The sequence below is a fragment of the Panthera pardus genome, unplaced genomic scaffold, assembly GCF_024362965.1.
Source record: "Panthera pardus isolate Hobbes unplaced genomic scaffold, ASM2436296v1 HiC_scaffold_22, whole genome shotgun sequence".
NCBI classification, from domain to species: domain Eukaryota; kingdom Metazoa; phylum Chordata; class Mammalia; order Carnivora; family Felidae; genus Panthera; species Panthera pardus.
Window position 1 is genome coordinate 38788442 of NW_026526788.1, and position 14920 is coordinate 38803361.

Below are 14920 nucleotides of genomic sequence, written 5' to 3' on the forward strand. Positions count from 1 at the left end.
TTCAGAGTCAGCCGGAACTAGGTTCAAATCCAGCTCAGCCATCTGTATGTGTGGCCTTAGGCAAATCACAGGTTCCCTCTCGGCCTCAGAGCCGTCATCTATCACGGGGGATGGCAGCCTGTCCTTTGCAGAGTTATCACAAGGACAAGATGAGAGTGTGAATCTAAGTCACCAAGCACAGGGTCAGGCTAGCTGGAAAAAAGGCACCTAGAGAGGATGATACCTGGCATAATCCATCTGAGAGCCGCTGCTCAGAGCCAACCAACTCTTGAAGGAAGACACACAGCCTAGCACAACTGAGAATAATTTCAGTCTCCACACCAGTGTGACTTTGTTGTTTTTTATTTTATTTTATTTATTTATTTATTTATTTATTTATTTATTTATTTATCATGTTTTTTGAGAGAGAGACAGAGTGTGAGCAGGGGAGGGGGCAGAGAGAGAGGGAGATACAGAATCCAAAGCAAGCTCCAGGCTCTGAGATGTCAGCACAGAGCCCGACGCGGGGCTCGAACCCTTGAACTGAGAGATCATGACCTGAGGCGAAGTCGGACGCTTAACCAACTGAGCCACCCAGGTGCCCCTCCACACTAGTGTGACTTTGGACAGATCGCTTACCCTCTCTGGGTCCCCATTCCATCATCTGTAAGATGGGGATCATTTTCCCTGGGCAGGGTCCTCCTGAGGATCGGGGCAACGTCTCAGTGCCAAGTTGCTTCGTGCAGGGCATGGCACGGAGTCATAAAGTGAGCTACCGTCCCTCCCCAGAGGCCACTGCGGTGCCATGGCCAAACCCCCGCTCAGGCCCTCTCCCTGACGGCTTCCTCCCTGCTCCCGCTCTCTTGCAGCATGCATGTATGCACCTTCAGAGGAACTGATATAAAAATAGCCAGCCCACGGCCCGTCTTCACCAAGACAGGGCAGCTCTGTGTCTTGGGGCCAGTTCTGTCCAACTGTGCCCGAGAGGTCTTTGCCAAGAGCAGCTGAAGACACAGGCCTGCTGAGATTGCAGATCAATGACCGGCTGTGTGTGGAGCTATGGGATCAGAGCTGGCCTTTAAAGGGCCCTGGCTGGGGGCAGGATCCATGTGTATTAGTTATCTGTTGCTGCATAGCAAATGGCCCCAATACTGGGGGGGCTTAAACCAGCACAAATTTATTATCTCACAGTTTCTGGAGTCAGGTGTCCAGGTGTGGTTTAGTTGGGTGCCTCTGACTCAGTGTCCCGGGGGTTGCAATCGGGCCATCGCCTGGGGGCAGCAGTCACCTCAAGGCTCCACTTGACCTGCGGGATCCACTTCGAGGCTCACTCACATGGCTGTTGGCAGGCTGCCCAAGGTCCGCGTCCAAATCCCTCACGTAGTTGCCAGACAGCCTTGGTTCCTTGCTGGGGGCCTCCATTAGCTGCCTGAGGGTCATACCACGGCAGCCAGTGAGGAGAGGGAGAGAGAGAGAGAGAGAGAGAGAGGGAGGGAGGGAGAGAGAGAAAGCCCAAGGCAGAAATCACAGTCTCTTTGTAACCTAGTCTTGGAAGTGGCATCCCATCACTGATGTCATCTTCTGTTCACTAGGAGGGAGTCATTAGGTCCAGCTCACATCCTAAGTGAGGGGAACACTGGGGACCATCTTAGTGACTGCCTCCACGGGGGTGGGCATGGAGAAAGGCAGAAAAAGGGGGAAAAAAATCGTAACTTTTTTATATAGTGAAAAGAGCCCAAGCCCAGTGACCCCGGCTCAAATGCTGGCCATTCTGCGTAGCCTTGGGCTGCCCGCCATCTTGCTACTTAGAGTCCCAGCCTCCCCTTCTAACAAGTGAGGTCACAGCTCAGCTGGCCTGGGCGAGGTGGTATGCATTCATTCATTCATTCGTTCATTCATTCGTTCCCTGGGGCCCCAGTATGGTCAAAGCCCTTCACCACATCATTCTCCTTAATATGGACGACCCTGTGGCATAGGCATTATTAACCCCTCTTTACAGATAAGGAAACGGAGGTTCAAAGAAGCCAACAACAAACTCCCTGAGCTCACACGGCTACGTGTGATTTGGTCCAAATGTTTCCTCCTTGGTCAGGCCACCCCGGCCCCTCTCATAAAGTAGCCCTGACCGCACCCCCTCCTGCCCCCGCAGCCCCTGCAGAGCACAGCACCGGCTTCACTCGTGTACAGGACATACCACTACCTAAAAGCATCTTTGTTCTCCTTTTCTTTTTTTTTTTCCTGCTGTTTTCCCTCTTCCCCATGAAAACAGAAGTCTGCTTTTTTGCCTAATAACCGCCGGATTTCGAATCCCTCGAGAAGTTTTCAGGCACCCAGCAAGGGTGCAGAGAACAGCTGGGAAGGGAATGAATGAAAGGGGAAGCCAGGTTTCCAGGAGAGTTCTGCTGTCTCCAAACCCACACGTTCAGGACCGGGGGGCTGGGTGACAGTGACACGTTCCCCCAGGGCCTGCCTCCACCATCCTTCCACACTTTTCCCTCTGGGGGCAGCTTCTCAGGAAGACTTCCTCAGCCCCCGGGGCTGCCCACAATACAGTGGCTAGCACATACGTTCAGCAGGTATGCTTCCTCCATTCTACTCTGTTCCATTCCGTTCCATGACCGGGGGGCTTTTGCAAGAGCCAAGCAGCTGGGGAGGTGGAGCGTGGGGTGGGGGGTGAGCCGGCCCTGCCTGCTGGCTGCCTCTCCCAGAGGCCCACGGCACCCACACCAGCGACTTTTAAAGCCCAGATGGACTCTGAAAGGGGAGTTTCCCCAGACCTTCCTCCTAGGCCTCTTTCTGGTCGCTGTGCCCACCACCCTCCACCTGGGCCTTGAGGCCTCCCCTGCCCATCTTTCCCTTCTTCCCATCATGCTCTGGTTCACAGCGTGCTCGAGAACAGACCCACCCATGGTTCCTGGAAGCCAGCAGAGAGAGGCTGATGCATTCATACTGCTCCGTGAAGTCTGGGAACGTCACAGGGGAATGCCTGAGTGCAGCCCTCCCAGTGGCCTGTTAGCAGGTCTGGCTCACTTTCTGAGCTGTTAGCCAAGAATCTCTCCTCTAGGCTCCCTGTCAGCTAGCTGCCCATAACAGATACTCTCCTGGGCCCCAGCCCCCTCAAATGGAACCAAGAGAAATGAAGCCCAAGGCCTCTTTCTACCCAAGGTACATTGTCCCAGTGACTGATACTGGCAATGATCATTCGTGAACATGCACCCCTTGCCCACAGCAGGGCCACCTCCCTCCCAGCCCCTCTTGGAAAGGTCTTCAGGAGCACTGTGACTTCATCCCTCACAACAGCCACAACATTCACCCCTGCCACCCACACGGGCTGCCCGGGAGAGGCTTACTCGGGAGCACTTACCATCACATGGCACTGTAACAGTCTGCCCTGACTTCTTCTGGATCCCCACGGCAAAGCTCAGGCCTGACACAGAACAGGTGCTCTGAAAACATGTCTGCTGAGTGAATCTTGCAGAAAGGGTCCTGGCAAAAATGAAGAGAGGGTTCATCCACCTTCCCAGTACTTCCAGGCTGTGTGACTGTGGGTAAGTCCCTGAGCCTCTTTACAGAGCTAGAGTTTGCTCACAGCTAGCAAACTACTGGCCCAGAGGTCCCATCTAGGTTGTGGAAATGTTGTTTATGGCTCATTCAGAGCTCAACTTTGTTTTAAAAGTAGTTCCCAACATTTAAAACTTGGGAGATTTGGGGCACCTGGGTGGCTCAGTCGGTTGAGCGTCCGGCTTCGGCTCAGGTCATGATCTCACCGCTCGTGGGTTCGAGCCCCACGTTGAGCTCTGTGCTGACAGCTCAGAGCCTGGAGCCTGCTTCAGATTCTGTGTCTCCCTCTCTCTCTGCCCCTCCCCTGCTTGTGCTCTGTCTCTCTCTCTCTCTCTCTCTCAAAAGTAAATAAACATTTAAAAAAATATATTAAAACTTGGGAGATTTTATGGGGCACCTGGGTGGCTCAATCAGTTAAGTGTCCAACTTCGGCTCAGGTCATGATCTCACGGTTCGTGAGTTTCAGCCCCACGTTGGCTCTGTGCTGACACCTTAAAGCCTGGAACTGCTTTGGATTCCGTGTCTCTGTCTCTCTCTCTGCCCCATCCCCTGCTCACACTCTCTCTCTCTCTCTCTCTCTCAAAAATAAACATTAAAAAGTTTTTTTTAATTGGGAGATTTCCACAAAACCTAACGTTTTCAGCTTTTATTGAAAAATGAGAAGATCCGTCTATACTGGGTTCATGGTCTCACATACACAATTGGCTGGCCTGGGCAGCAGCTGCCCCTTTAAGTGGGGTGTTTGGACACAGCGCCACCTCCCCTCTCTCCCTAGAGCCTGCCCAGTATGTTTTTACTCTTTACTTGTGTATGTCACTGCCTGCCCCCCACCCCCATAGGCATCTGAATTCGCCACCCCTGAATGTCAGCATGACAGGACTGTTCTTTGGCTCTATGATGCCTAAAGGGATCCTTCAGGATCCCTAGGTGACAAAAACCATTAACATCCTGGATGAGAAGCCACTTTGGCTGAGTGGAGAGAAACTGCTGTTTCTGAGGATGACACAGAGTCTATAAATAGCCTCAGAGCCAGGTGAGTGCTGACACTTGCCCAATGTCACCTGGGCTGGGAGTCCTCGAGGGCTGGGCATGTTTCAGCTCATGGCTCAGCTCAGGCACTGTCCCTCCTCCTGATGTCACTGAGGGCGGTACAAGGAGGGACGACTTCACAGCTGAGCCCGTGGAGAAGGTGGAACTTTTCCCTGGCGTGGGTAGGAGGTAGTGATGACATCTGATTTTCCAAAGAGAGTAGAGGAACATGAGTGGACAGGGCTGGTTCTCAGTCTGGGGTCCTATAGATGGGGACACGGGACCATCAATGGTTCCCCAGTGCTATCCAACACTGTTAGAGCTCAGCCTGGCCTTCAGGACCCTCTGTGATTGCCCGCCAACCCCCACCCCAGCCTTTCAGTTTATGGTCCATATTGTAGCCTTTCCTTGAAGGTACCCAGCCTGGCTCTGGCTCATTCCCCTTCTAGAATCTCCTTTCCACATCTTTGTGTGTCTGCCCCTCAGAGGTGGTTGTCTCCGGACCGATCCCCCAGGGAGAAACCATTTGCCCTGTCCCTTGAGCTCCACAGACTTCTGGCGAACTCCTCAGCCCCCCTCTTGCTGTGTTGTCTGTCCCAAGCTTGTCTCTCTTGCCCTCCCCACCCCATTACCAGCTCCTGAATGGCAGCGAGAAGGGTCTGACCCATGCAACAAACCCTGGCCCTGGGATCAGACAGATTCATCATCGTTCCAACACTGCACTCCCGGGAAATTCACTCTCCCATCTCTTGCAACCCATCTCTGAAATGGAACCGCCTCCCAGGCTGCAGTGGGGTGCAGACAAACTAGGGGCTGGGGAAGGGCTCTGAGGACAAAGTGTCTGAGTGAACGAAGGCAGCTCTCCCCTGCGTGAGGGCTGCTCGTGCTTCGCTGGGGGATAAACGGAAACCCTCCAAGAGCAGGCTTGAGGGACAACAGGGTACCACTAACCCACCTGGCATGGCTAAGGGCTGTGTGAGCTGAGCACCTGTCACTGCCATGCGGGCTGATTCCTCCCTCCTCGTTGCGATCTACAGTATGCACCGATACAGGGGGGCCCTGAGAAATTGCTGAGGGCCCGGACGGGGCAGGCGGCAACCCGGCTCCCTGCTCAGGCCTGTTCTGCTTCAGGGCACGAGCACCATGAGAAAGGAGGAGCCATTCCCCAGGACAGAGGGAGGCTCCATCCTGAGCTGGAACCCGGGGAGCATCTGGGCTCCCAGACCCAGCTGGGGTATCATTGAATGACCCGGCTCCTCCTGGGCCAGGAGTAGAGAAGGGGACTATGAACTTCCAGAAAAGGGCCAAGCCACAATTTTAATGAGCCTAGGACACTCTGCTCTAACCTCGTGAATTTACTTGGGCCAGTATTTTGCTGCCTGACCCCTTCTCAGGAGCCGATTCGGGTCTCAGTTCAAGTCCACCTGACTCCAACGTTCAGCCCCTACCCTCTTCTGGGGCTCCTTGGACCTCTGAGCCCCTGCAGCCGAGACCCACTGCTGTCTGAGCCCTAAACCCGAAGCAAAGACTAGAGTCCAACTATCACTGATGCTCATGGCACAGTGCTTAACAGTTGACACATTCCTCTCCCTCTTGTTCATTTTACTCTTGAAACAGACCTGGAAACAAGCAGGGTAAGGATTACCATCATATCCTTATTCTCCAGAGGGGAAACTGAGGCTCGGAGAGGTCCGAGAAGACTGGCACAGGCTGGCAGTGGAGGATCCAGGGTGCTCCTAGCCCCGGGAAGTGCCTTCCCCCATCTGGGTCCTTGTTTTCCATTTGGAGAGTGAAGATGTTAGCCGAGATGCTCCCCCAGGGCCCCTATTATTTACTTACCGTGGTCCTCCCATACCTACCAGGCTTTTTTTTTTTTAATTTTTTTTTTTAACCTTTATTTATTTTTGAGACAGAGAGAGACAGAGCATGAACGGGGGAGGGGCAGAGAGAGAGGGAGACACAGAATCTGAAACAGGCTCCAGGCTCTGAGCCATCAGCACAGAGCCCGACGCGGGGCTTGAACTCACGAACCGCGAGATCATGACCTGAGCCGAAGTCGGACGCTTAACGGACTGAGCCACCCAGGCGCCCCCCTACCAGGCTTTTAAGAAGCCCCCCTCGACATGTGGGGTAAATCCTTCCAGGCGGTAGTTCTCACTTCCCCTCCTCTTCTGTCTTGCCTTTTCACTCACTCATCCTTGCATTACCTATGGAATGGCCCCCATACTATGTTACCTGCAGGCGTGCTCTTAGCATGACTGGGGGAGCGGGGAAGCCAGCAGCCAGCTGCTCTAGTTATTGGAGACCAGATCTGTCAGTCTATGGGGTCGAAGGGACAGTAGTCAGACCCAGTCCTGGTGGAGGGCTGGGACCTGGCCAGAGCCTTCGAGTTCCAGTCGTGTGGGAAGAGGATCCGGTGTATAGAAGCATCTGGAGACAGGGCCAGGCTAGGACCAGGAGGCCTGTGGTCACCACCGGAGGTGTCTCTGCCTGCGTCCTCCTGCCATCTTTCACTCTAATACACCTCTCATCTCCACCTTCTTTATCTCTCACCCACCGTCTCTCTTGGTCTCTGTCTGCAGGGTCTGTGGGTGGAGGGGCGCCTATACAAAGGGCGAATGTAGCCTTTTGTTATATTCAAATAAAAACACGCGATGCTCATCTTTTGGAGCTAACCACGTTTCAGCATATTTTCCCTCTCTCTTTTTTCATACTGTTGGAACTTACAGAATGGAACCGACCCCCTTTTGCTGGGTCGTGTCTGTCCCTCAGGTCTCTGGCACCGTGGGGGACGCGTTAAGAGCAGCTCACTGGCTGCGCTGACCGCTGGGGCCGGCAGGGGTCGCCCGCGGACAGGCCCGGAGGGACGGGTGGGGGCGGGGCCGCGAGGCGGGCCCGGCAGATAAAGGCGGCGGCGGGCGGCCCCGGCTGACTCGGCCCCCTGGGCGCGCGTGACTGTCGCAGTTACAGTCTCCGCGGGTACCGCCGCTCTCCCACCCCGACCTGCGGCCGCGATGCTGGCTCTACGCTGCGGCCCCCGCCTGCTCGGCCTGCTCCGGGTCCCGCGCTCCGCGCCGCTGCGCCTCCCCGCGGCCCGCGCCTGCAGCGGTGCCGGCGACTCGTCCCCTTCCTCCCGGAACCCGCTCGTGTACCTGGACGTGGGCGCCGACGGGGAGCCGCTCGGCCGCGTGGTGCTGGAGGTGAGAGCACCAGGCCGGGCCGCGCCGGACTGGGCGTCCGGGATGGTCCCGGAGAACGCTGGACTTCGGCCCCGCTCCGTGCCTGACTCGCTGGGTGACCTTGCCCCCTACACCCGGGCTCTGGGCCTCAGTTTCCCCATCCCTAGAAAGGCGCATCAGATCGGTCTCTTCCGGTCTCCCCTCGGAGGCGGAAGGGGGGGGGCACGTGTGGAGGTGAAAGCTCAAGGTCAGGTGGTAGACTGGGAGAGTCGGGCCCTGCTGGCTCGTCCTGGGGTAGGGGAGAGGTCCTGAGACTTCGCGGGGTCAGCTCCCAGATCCGGAGCTCAGAGGTGGGTGTCGGGGGTGCTCCGGGGACCGGGCTGCGGGCGGGCCGGGTGCTCACGTGGCTGCCCTTGCTTAACGCCTAGCTGCCCCGCCCCCTCGGTGGGGCGCGCCCCCTGCGGAGCGCCGGGGAGGGATCCGAGGTGGTTTCCGGGCGGCCAGCCTCCTCTCGTGCGGGGCGGGCCTTAGGCCACCAGGCTGACCCAGGATGGCCTTCCTGCAAGTCGGGGTCAGTGTGCCCAGGGCCCTTCACCCCAGTTCTAACCCCGCCATCTTCCCGAGGTCGGCACTCCTGTCCTGTCCCTGACTCACAAAGAAACAAATAGCGGGGTAGGTAGCAGCGGAAGCTCAGGTGTAGCTCAAGCCCGACCCCGTTTTGAACCCAGAGGCCCTCGTTAAGCCTCAGTTTCCTCTTCTGGAAAATGGAGAGCACCCTCCTTAGTCCCATTTATTTTAATGGGGTGGCGCCAGGGTGGCTCTTGAGGCTGGGAGGCAAGAGGTGGGCTTGGATGGGGCTCTAGCCTACCGTTACCCACCGTCCCGCCCCCCTGCCTCTCTAAGGGGCTGGGCTGGCCCCTCTCTGGGCCTGAGGCTTTGATGTTTGGGGCCCAACTGCAGTAGCTCTGCCAGTTCTGCCCCTGGAAGTAGGCCAGGATGGCATCGTCAGCTCTTATAGATTAGGAAACGGAGGCTGCTTCCTCCCAGTTGGGGTTCAGGAAGCAGCTGGCAGAAATTATAGCTGCCTCGGCTGCCTCTTGTGGAGGGCTGGGAGCAAAAGGAATGGAGTGGCCCATGGTGCGCTCTCTGACTCCTTAGCCACTGTGGGGGATGGTTGGAGAGGAGGTTCCTTCCGTCACCTGCCTCTGGACTGACCACCTTCTCTTGTCCCTCTTCTCTCCCCACAGCTGAAGGCAGATGTCGTCCCGAAGACAGCAGGTAAGATGGGGCTGGGGGTCTTCTGAGTCTGGTCTAGGAGGAGGAGGGAGGGGCCCAGGTGGGTGGGATGGTGAGAGAAGTTGGGACACAGAGACCTCTGACCAGATGGGAGTTCCACAGGAGGCTCGGCTGCTGTGTATCCTGGGCCAGCTTTCTGTCCCTCTCTGAGCCTCAGTGTTAGCCCTGCCCACCTGTCCACTATAGCCTCAGAATCAGTAGAAGGCACAGGTCAACTTCCTCTGGGACAACTTCCTCCCTCCTGGTGGCCAGGGGGACAGGGTAGTGGCTCTGTGGCCCGGGGACTCCCTGCCAGGAGCGTGTGCTCTTGTCACAGGGCTCAGACACTGAGCTTCGAGAAGGAGATGATTTGCCCTGGGTTATACAGCCAGAACAGACTCAGGTGGCCTGGGGTCTTTCCACACCCTGCTCACCTCCTGGGGCAGGAGAGGGGATTTGAAGAGGCACAGGCTAGAATGAGCTGTGACCCTGCAGTTGAGGCCCGGCTCTTGACCTGCTGTTCCTTCAACCCTCAGAGAACTTCAGAGCCCTGTGTACCGGGGAGAAGGGCTTCGGCTACAAAGGCTCCACCTTTCACAGAGTGATTCCGTCCTTCATGTGCCAGGTATGGTGGCCCTGCCTCAGTTCCTCTTTTGTGAGTGGGGGGTGGTGATGGGTCGCCTCGTAGGGTGGTCTTGAGGGTTAACGAGGGAGCACCTGCCTGGTGTGTGGAGATACCCAATGGAGAGCGACGAATGACTCTGTCAGCCTGTCTTCTCACCCTGACACAGCAGAGCCTGTCTGGGCTGCCACAGCCCTTCCCTGCCCTGGCAGTGGAGCCACAGGGCAAGAGGCAGGATGGCCTGGCTGGCAGAGCCTGTTGGGGGTGGAGGTGGGGAACCAGCATTGAGGTCCGGATATGCATGGGGGACGGGGGCAGGTAGATCTTCAGGCCTTGGAGGACCAGCGTATTCAGACAGTCTCTGACTGTGTCCCCTTGAGCACTTGGCATAGGAGAGGAGGAGGGAGAAGACAGCAGAGACAAGAACACACAGGTCTGGACTCGGAGCTTCTCTTTCTGGAGAAGGGCATCTCGGTCAGATGAGTGTTCATTAGTCACCTGTGCCGCCTGTTTTTCAAATACCAGTATTGGCTGTATCAGAGGTTTGGGGACAGATGTGGACAGCAGGAACCTCCCCAGGGGTCCTCTGTTCGGTCAGACCCTGCCAAGACAGGGGTTGATGTGTTGAGGCCAGCAGACCATAGAGGCAGGGGCATGAATGTCATGACCTCTTTGAAGCCCTTCCAGCCCAGAATTCTCTCCCCCGTTCCCTCCACTCCGACCTGGGGCTGTCATCATCTTGTGGTGAGTGGCGGTGGGTTGGGACTGGGCCTGCTGACGTGTTCAATGTGGCGACTGCAGGGATGGGCAGGGAGGCTGTGGCTGGGGGACAGGTCTGGCCAAGCCTGTGGCTTTCTGCTGCAGAGGCTTTCCCAGCTCTGCCTGCGGCAGGCTGTGGATGAAGCGGGAGCTGACGTGGAGGTCCTAAGCCAGGCTGGGCTCTTCCTCTGAATAGCAGCGGGCAGGGGCAGGGGCAGGGACTTCCAAGGCCGGAAGACTCTCTGAGGCATGAGTTGGGGGCACCAGGAAGCTCAAGCCGGGGTTTTGAATCATCCCTCTCTGGGGACACCCTGCTGGCGTTTGTGGATGCTTAGGTCAGGCCGCTCAGGTTATCCCTCTCACCTGAGGATCAGATCTCGAGAAGATAGAGATATTGGCAGGGAGCCGGGGCTGAGGCTGGCAGCTCTTCTGGGAAGCCTCAGGCAAGCTGTGAGGAAGGATGCCAGTCCTAGGGGGACCCCGTCCTGGGTCTCCAGGACTTAGGGGAACCGCTGGGCCTGGTGAGGGGGCGATGCTGGACAGGGAGCGGGGCCTAGCATGTGCCAGCCGCTGCCACTCCCTACAGATCGGACTTGGGAACGGGGACCCCTGGCCACCTCCCTGTCTACCCTCCAAGAGTTGTGGGTAGAAAATTCTGTGTTATTACGAATCCTTTCAGAGTGGCCATTAGATCCTTTGAGAATCATTTAAAAACTTGCCCAGGTAAAAAAAAAAAAGTGAATCATTTGGAAGGCAAGGTAGTTATGGCAGAACATACCTAAGCTTTATTTTTGCTTGCTTTCCTTGTCGTTTTATTACTCCTTCTATCCTTGGATTTTTTTTTTTTTTCTGACCCCTGCGCCTGAGGGGCTTCTGGCTGGGTGGGCCCGAGGTGCGCCGGGGGCTCTCCCCCCAGCCCCGCAGCGGCATCCCCCTGCCGGCTCTGGGTGGCCACCGCTTAGAAGGTGCCCTGTGCTTGCAGGCGGGCGACTTCACCAACCACAATGGCACCGGGGGAAAGTCCATCTACGGAAGCCGCTTTCCTGATGAGAACTTCACCCTGAAGCACGTGGGACCAGGTGAGTGGCGGCGGCCGTTCCCCAGTCGGAAAGCCCTGCGCTTTGACCAGCCGCCACCATGCCTCCCACACCTGGGAGGTTTGCGGTCCGACCATTGCTCGCTCCATATCCGGCGACACGCCTCCCTGCCTTCAGCACTCGGGGTTGGGGTGCTGGGTTTTCCTGGAGCTTTTTCATTCTGAGCTCTCAGTTTGAAAAACAAGCCTTTCTTTGAGAACCTGGGGGAGAAAGGCTTTAAGCAAAACCCAGCCCGTGTCACGTTGGAGACCCGAGAGGCAGCCTGCAAAAGTCCTGTTCTGGCTCCGCCGTGGGGAGCTTCCACCAGGCCCTCTCCTCCCTGTGGCAGCATAGGTGGACAGGCCCTGGGGAGCTGGTCGTCCTCTGGGCCCGCTTCTGCTCTTCCAGCTCCAGGATCTTCAGACTTAAACATCTTTGCCAGGGTGTGAACTGTCCACTCTTTAGAATGACTTCCCCGGTGAGCCGCCTCCTGGGGCAGCACGGCTCACTCCTGCTTATTTGTGCAGGTGTCCTGTCCATGGCAAATGCAGGCCCCAACACCAACGGCTCCCAGTTCTTCATCTGCACCATAAAGACAGACTGGTGAGTTCCCTGCTCCTGGCTCCTGGGGGGTGGCCTTGCAGCGAGAGGAAGCGTTGTGTGCTTCTGAGGGGAAGGTAGTGTGAGGCCGGACTGTGCCCTGGGACAGTAGGCCTCTCCTGGGCTGTGTGTCTGTATGGGAGAAGGATAAAGTTCATGGAAGGACTAAGGGAGAATTTGAGGTGTTCTTGGAAGTGTGTCTTTATCAGGTTTCCATTGTTGCTGTCAGCTGGGATTTTCTCCATGCGTCGTGCACACACGCACAAAAGGACTTTTACCAAACACGCTTGGGAAAATGCAGCAGAAGTTCTCAGGCCTCAAGATGGCCTGTGGTAGAAGCCTATTTGCTTAGTTTAGCCTGTTGTTTCCCGGTTTCACGTCAGGCTTGGAACGGACCTTGGAGCCCTCTTGCCCACATGCCCATGGATTTTAGGGATGTCTTCCCTGCTGGATTACCCACCACCTAATAAGTTCCTCTGCCCAAAGCCCGCCTGTGTCCCAGCCCTGAGGCATATAGGGTCAAGGGAACAATAGCTGGCCTGGAGCTAAGACTTAATAAAGCCCATTTCCTAGGACTTTAGGGAGACCTGAGTGGTGGGTGGATACCAGCCATCTCTAACCCCCAAGCCGGAAGAGACACAGATGTCCTTCCGGGCTGAGCAGGTCTCTGCTGGCCTTGCCTACTCTTTGCTCCTTCCATGAAACCCCTTCATTACTGCCCTTGGGGGGTAGCCAGCGGTGGCCTTGCTGGCACTGACCGAGCTCTCTTTTGAATCCTTGGAACTCTCAAATCAAGAGCCTCTCGGGACTTATTTTCACCACGCTCATTATCCCAGCTCTTAGCTTGCCACCCGTGACCGTACACGGACCTCTCATTTCGTGGGAGTGGTTCGATAACCCCGTTACCTCCCTGTGCCGGACAAGAATAGCTCACCTTTCATAGGTGAAGTTACCAGGATTCAGGTTAAGTGGCCCAGGGCAACCCGGCGTGCGAGGCAGAGCATATGCCCTGGAAGGGAGGCCTCCTCCGGTGTGTTTTGGGGAGCTCGGCAAGGCTTGATACCGGAGCTTCGAGGGGTGGGTCCAGATTCTCAGTGCAGGCTCCCTACACAGTTGCTGCCTTTGGTACAGAGTTCCCTGCCCAAGTGACCGCGATGTTGGGTGACACCACACTACCTCTCGTTCTTACCTGACTCACCTCACAGGTTGGATGGCAAGCATGTCGTATTTGGCCATGTCAAAGAGGGCATGGATGTCGTGAAGAAAATAGAATCTTTCGGTTCCAGGAGTGGGAAGACGTCCAAGAAGATCATCATCACAGACTGCGGCCAGTTGAGCTGAAGTGCCATGACCAGGGCGCGAGGCTGGCGGCAGCTGCACGTGCCTGGGCTCCCCTGGGGGCCGCCTCGGGCTCCAGCAGACTTGTCTGTCCTTGTTGCACGTCGCGGTGAGGAATGTCCGATCTCCACGGGGCCCACTGCACCGCTGCCCCAGGGTCCACCCTCCCTCGCCACCCCGTTTCTGGCCATCCATCACAGACGTGATGCCATCCGGCCTTACCCGTGATTCCGCAGCCCACGTTCACCTGTGCCTTGGACATCGGGGGTGGCGAGGGGTTAGCTTCGGCTACAGGGTTCTGCCTTTTCCTTGACCGAGGGGGGAAAGGCAGCCGCTGCAAAAGGGCCGCTGTATCTGTTGAACATCCTCTTCTGATTGGAATAATTTAATTAACAAGATTGACTGGAGATGAAGCTGTGACAGCCCTCCAAGCCGTGGTATGACCTCACTTGGTGGCAGAAGCCACAGAACCCCGGAGCTTGGCCTTTGGAACGTAATCGGGGCTTTTGCGAAGGGTCCTCGGCCAAGGCCTTTTATCCCAGCCACTGTGAATCCTGTTGGTTCGCCGCCGCGGTTTCCGAGGAGAGTCCGTGAGGGGAGAAGCAGACAAACCCGGGACAAACCCACTGCGAGCTGTGCCTAGTCGATGAAGTCGGGGAGAGTGGAAATGGCGTGTGCGTGCCTGGTGCTCGGGAAGACCGTCGACGTGTATTTTCTGGAGGGCTTCGATTTTTCTGTGTTTAACAAATCTGATGATGTATATGATACACCTTTGGGGCTTTTATTTGTGTTCACTTTAAATGTGAAAATAAATCCTATTTTCTATAAAAGATCGTCTGGTGTCTGGTGGCTTTAGGAAGCAGCGTTTATCATCGCCCCAGCAGCCACGGAGGGTCCCAGCATCATCCTTATAGATGGCATGGGCTCTTAGCACCCACGGGGTATCTGCGAGCACTGGTGTCACCCCGAACCCCAGCCCCACCTCTTGGCGACCCAGAGTCTGTTTTCCTCTGCTGTATAACGTGGTAACAGTGATGCTGGGCTCACAGAATGGGGAGAGTCGGATGCGATCTGTGTAAAGTGTGTAATGTGGCACCAGGCACATCGCTGTAACAAACACTGTCACCAGCACGATGACATCGTCCATGTGTCAAAGTCTTAGGGAGGAATCTGTGAAAATGTAAAGCTAGGTGTGGACTTCGTCATCCTAGATTTGCCATTTAGATGTGGAATTCTAGGTGTTTCTGAAGTCACGGGGATGGCAGATTGGGGGTGAGAGAGAAGGATTAAGAACTCAAAGAGCCAGAGATGGAACAGTCTGGATAACAGAATGGTCACATTCCGTTCGCAGCGTGAATGGAGTTATTTCGTCTTGGGGTTCCTACAGTCTGGTGATGTGTGCTCCCTGTCATTCTGAGGTCACAGTGGCTGGAGTTGGGTCGTTTGGGAGTCCTGGAGGGTTTTCCGGGTGTCAGTTTCCATAGTTCGGCTGTGTGTTTTGG

General features: G+C 56.3%; 1 protein-coding gene and 1 long non-coding RNA gene across 4 annotated transcripts; one reads left to right on the forward strand and one right to left on the reverse strand.

The window, feature by feature from the left end:
• Nucleotides 1-337: 337 nt before the first annotated feature.
• LOC109264472 (uncharacterized) lies at nucleotides 338-3404 on the reverse strand. Its single transcript, XR_002078745.2, has 2 exons — nucleotides 3344-3404; nucleotides 338-1408 (listed from the first exon to the last, which is right to left on the reverse strand). It is a non-coding gene; the product is annotated as an uncharacterized LOC109264472 (long non-coding RNA).
• Nucleotides 3405-7466: 4062 nt separating this feature from the next.
• On the forward strand, nucleotides 7467-14248 carry PPIF (peptidylprolyl isomerase F). 3 transcript variants are annotated; one of them, XM_019444727.2, is made up of 6 exons: nucleotides 7467-7769; nucleotides 8996-9026; nucleotides 9560-9648; nucleotides 11387-11483; nucleotides 12008-12083; nucleotides 13367-14248. In XM_019444727.2, exons 1-6 carry the CDS (start codon nucleotides 7584-7586, stop codon nucleotides 13419-13421), a joined length of 534 nt encoding a protein of 177 aa, XP_019300272.1. In that variant the 5' UTR covers nucleotides 7467-7583; the 3' UTR covers nucleotides 13422-14248. The 3 variants fall into 3 exon arrangements, with proteins under 3 accessions (XP_019300272.1, XP_019300271.1, XP_019300273.1); XM_019444726.2 differs by having other exon boundaries at nucleotides 7468-7769; nucleotides 13286-14248; XM_019444728.2 differs by lacking the exon at nucleotides 7467-7769 and adding an exon at nucleotides 8013-8098 and having other exon boundaries at nucleotides 13286-14248.
• Nucleotides 14249-14920: the final 672 nt, after the last annotated feature.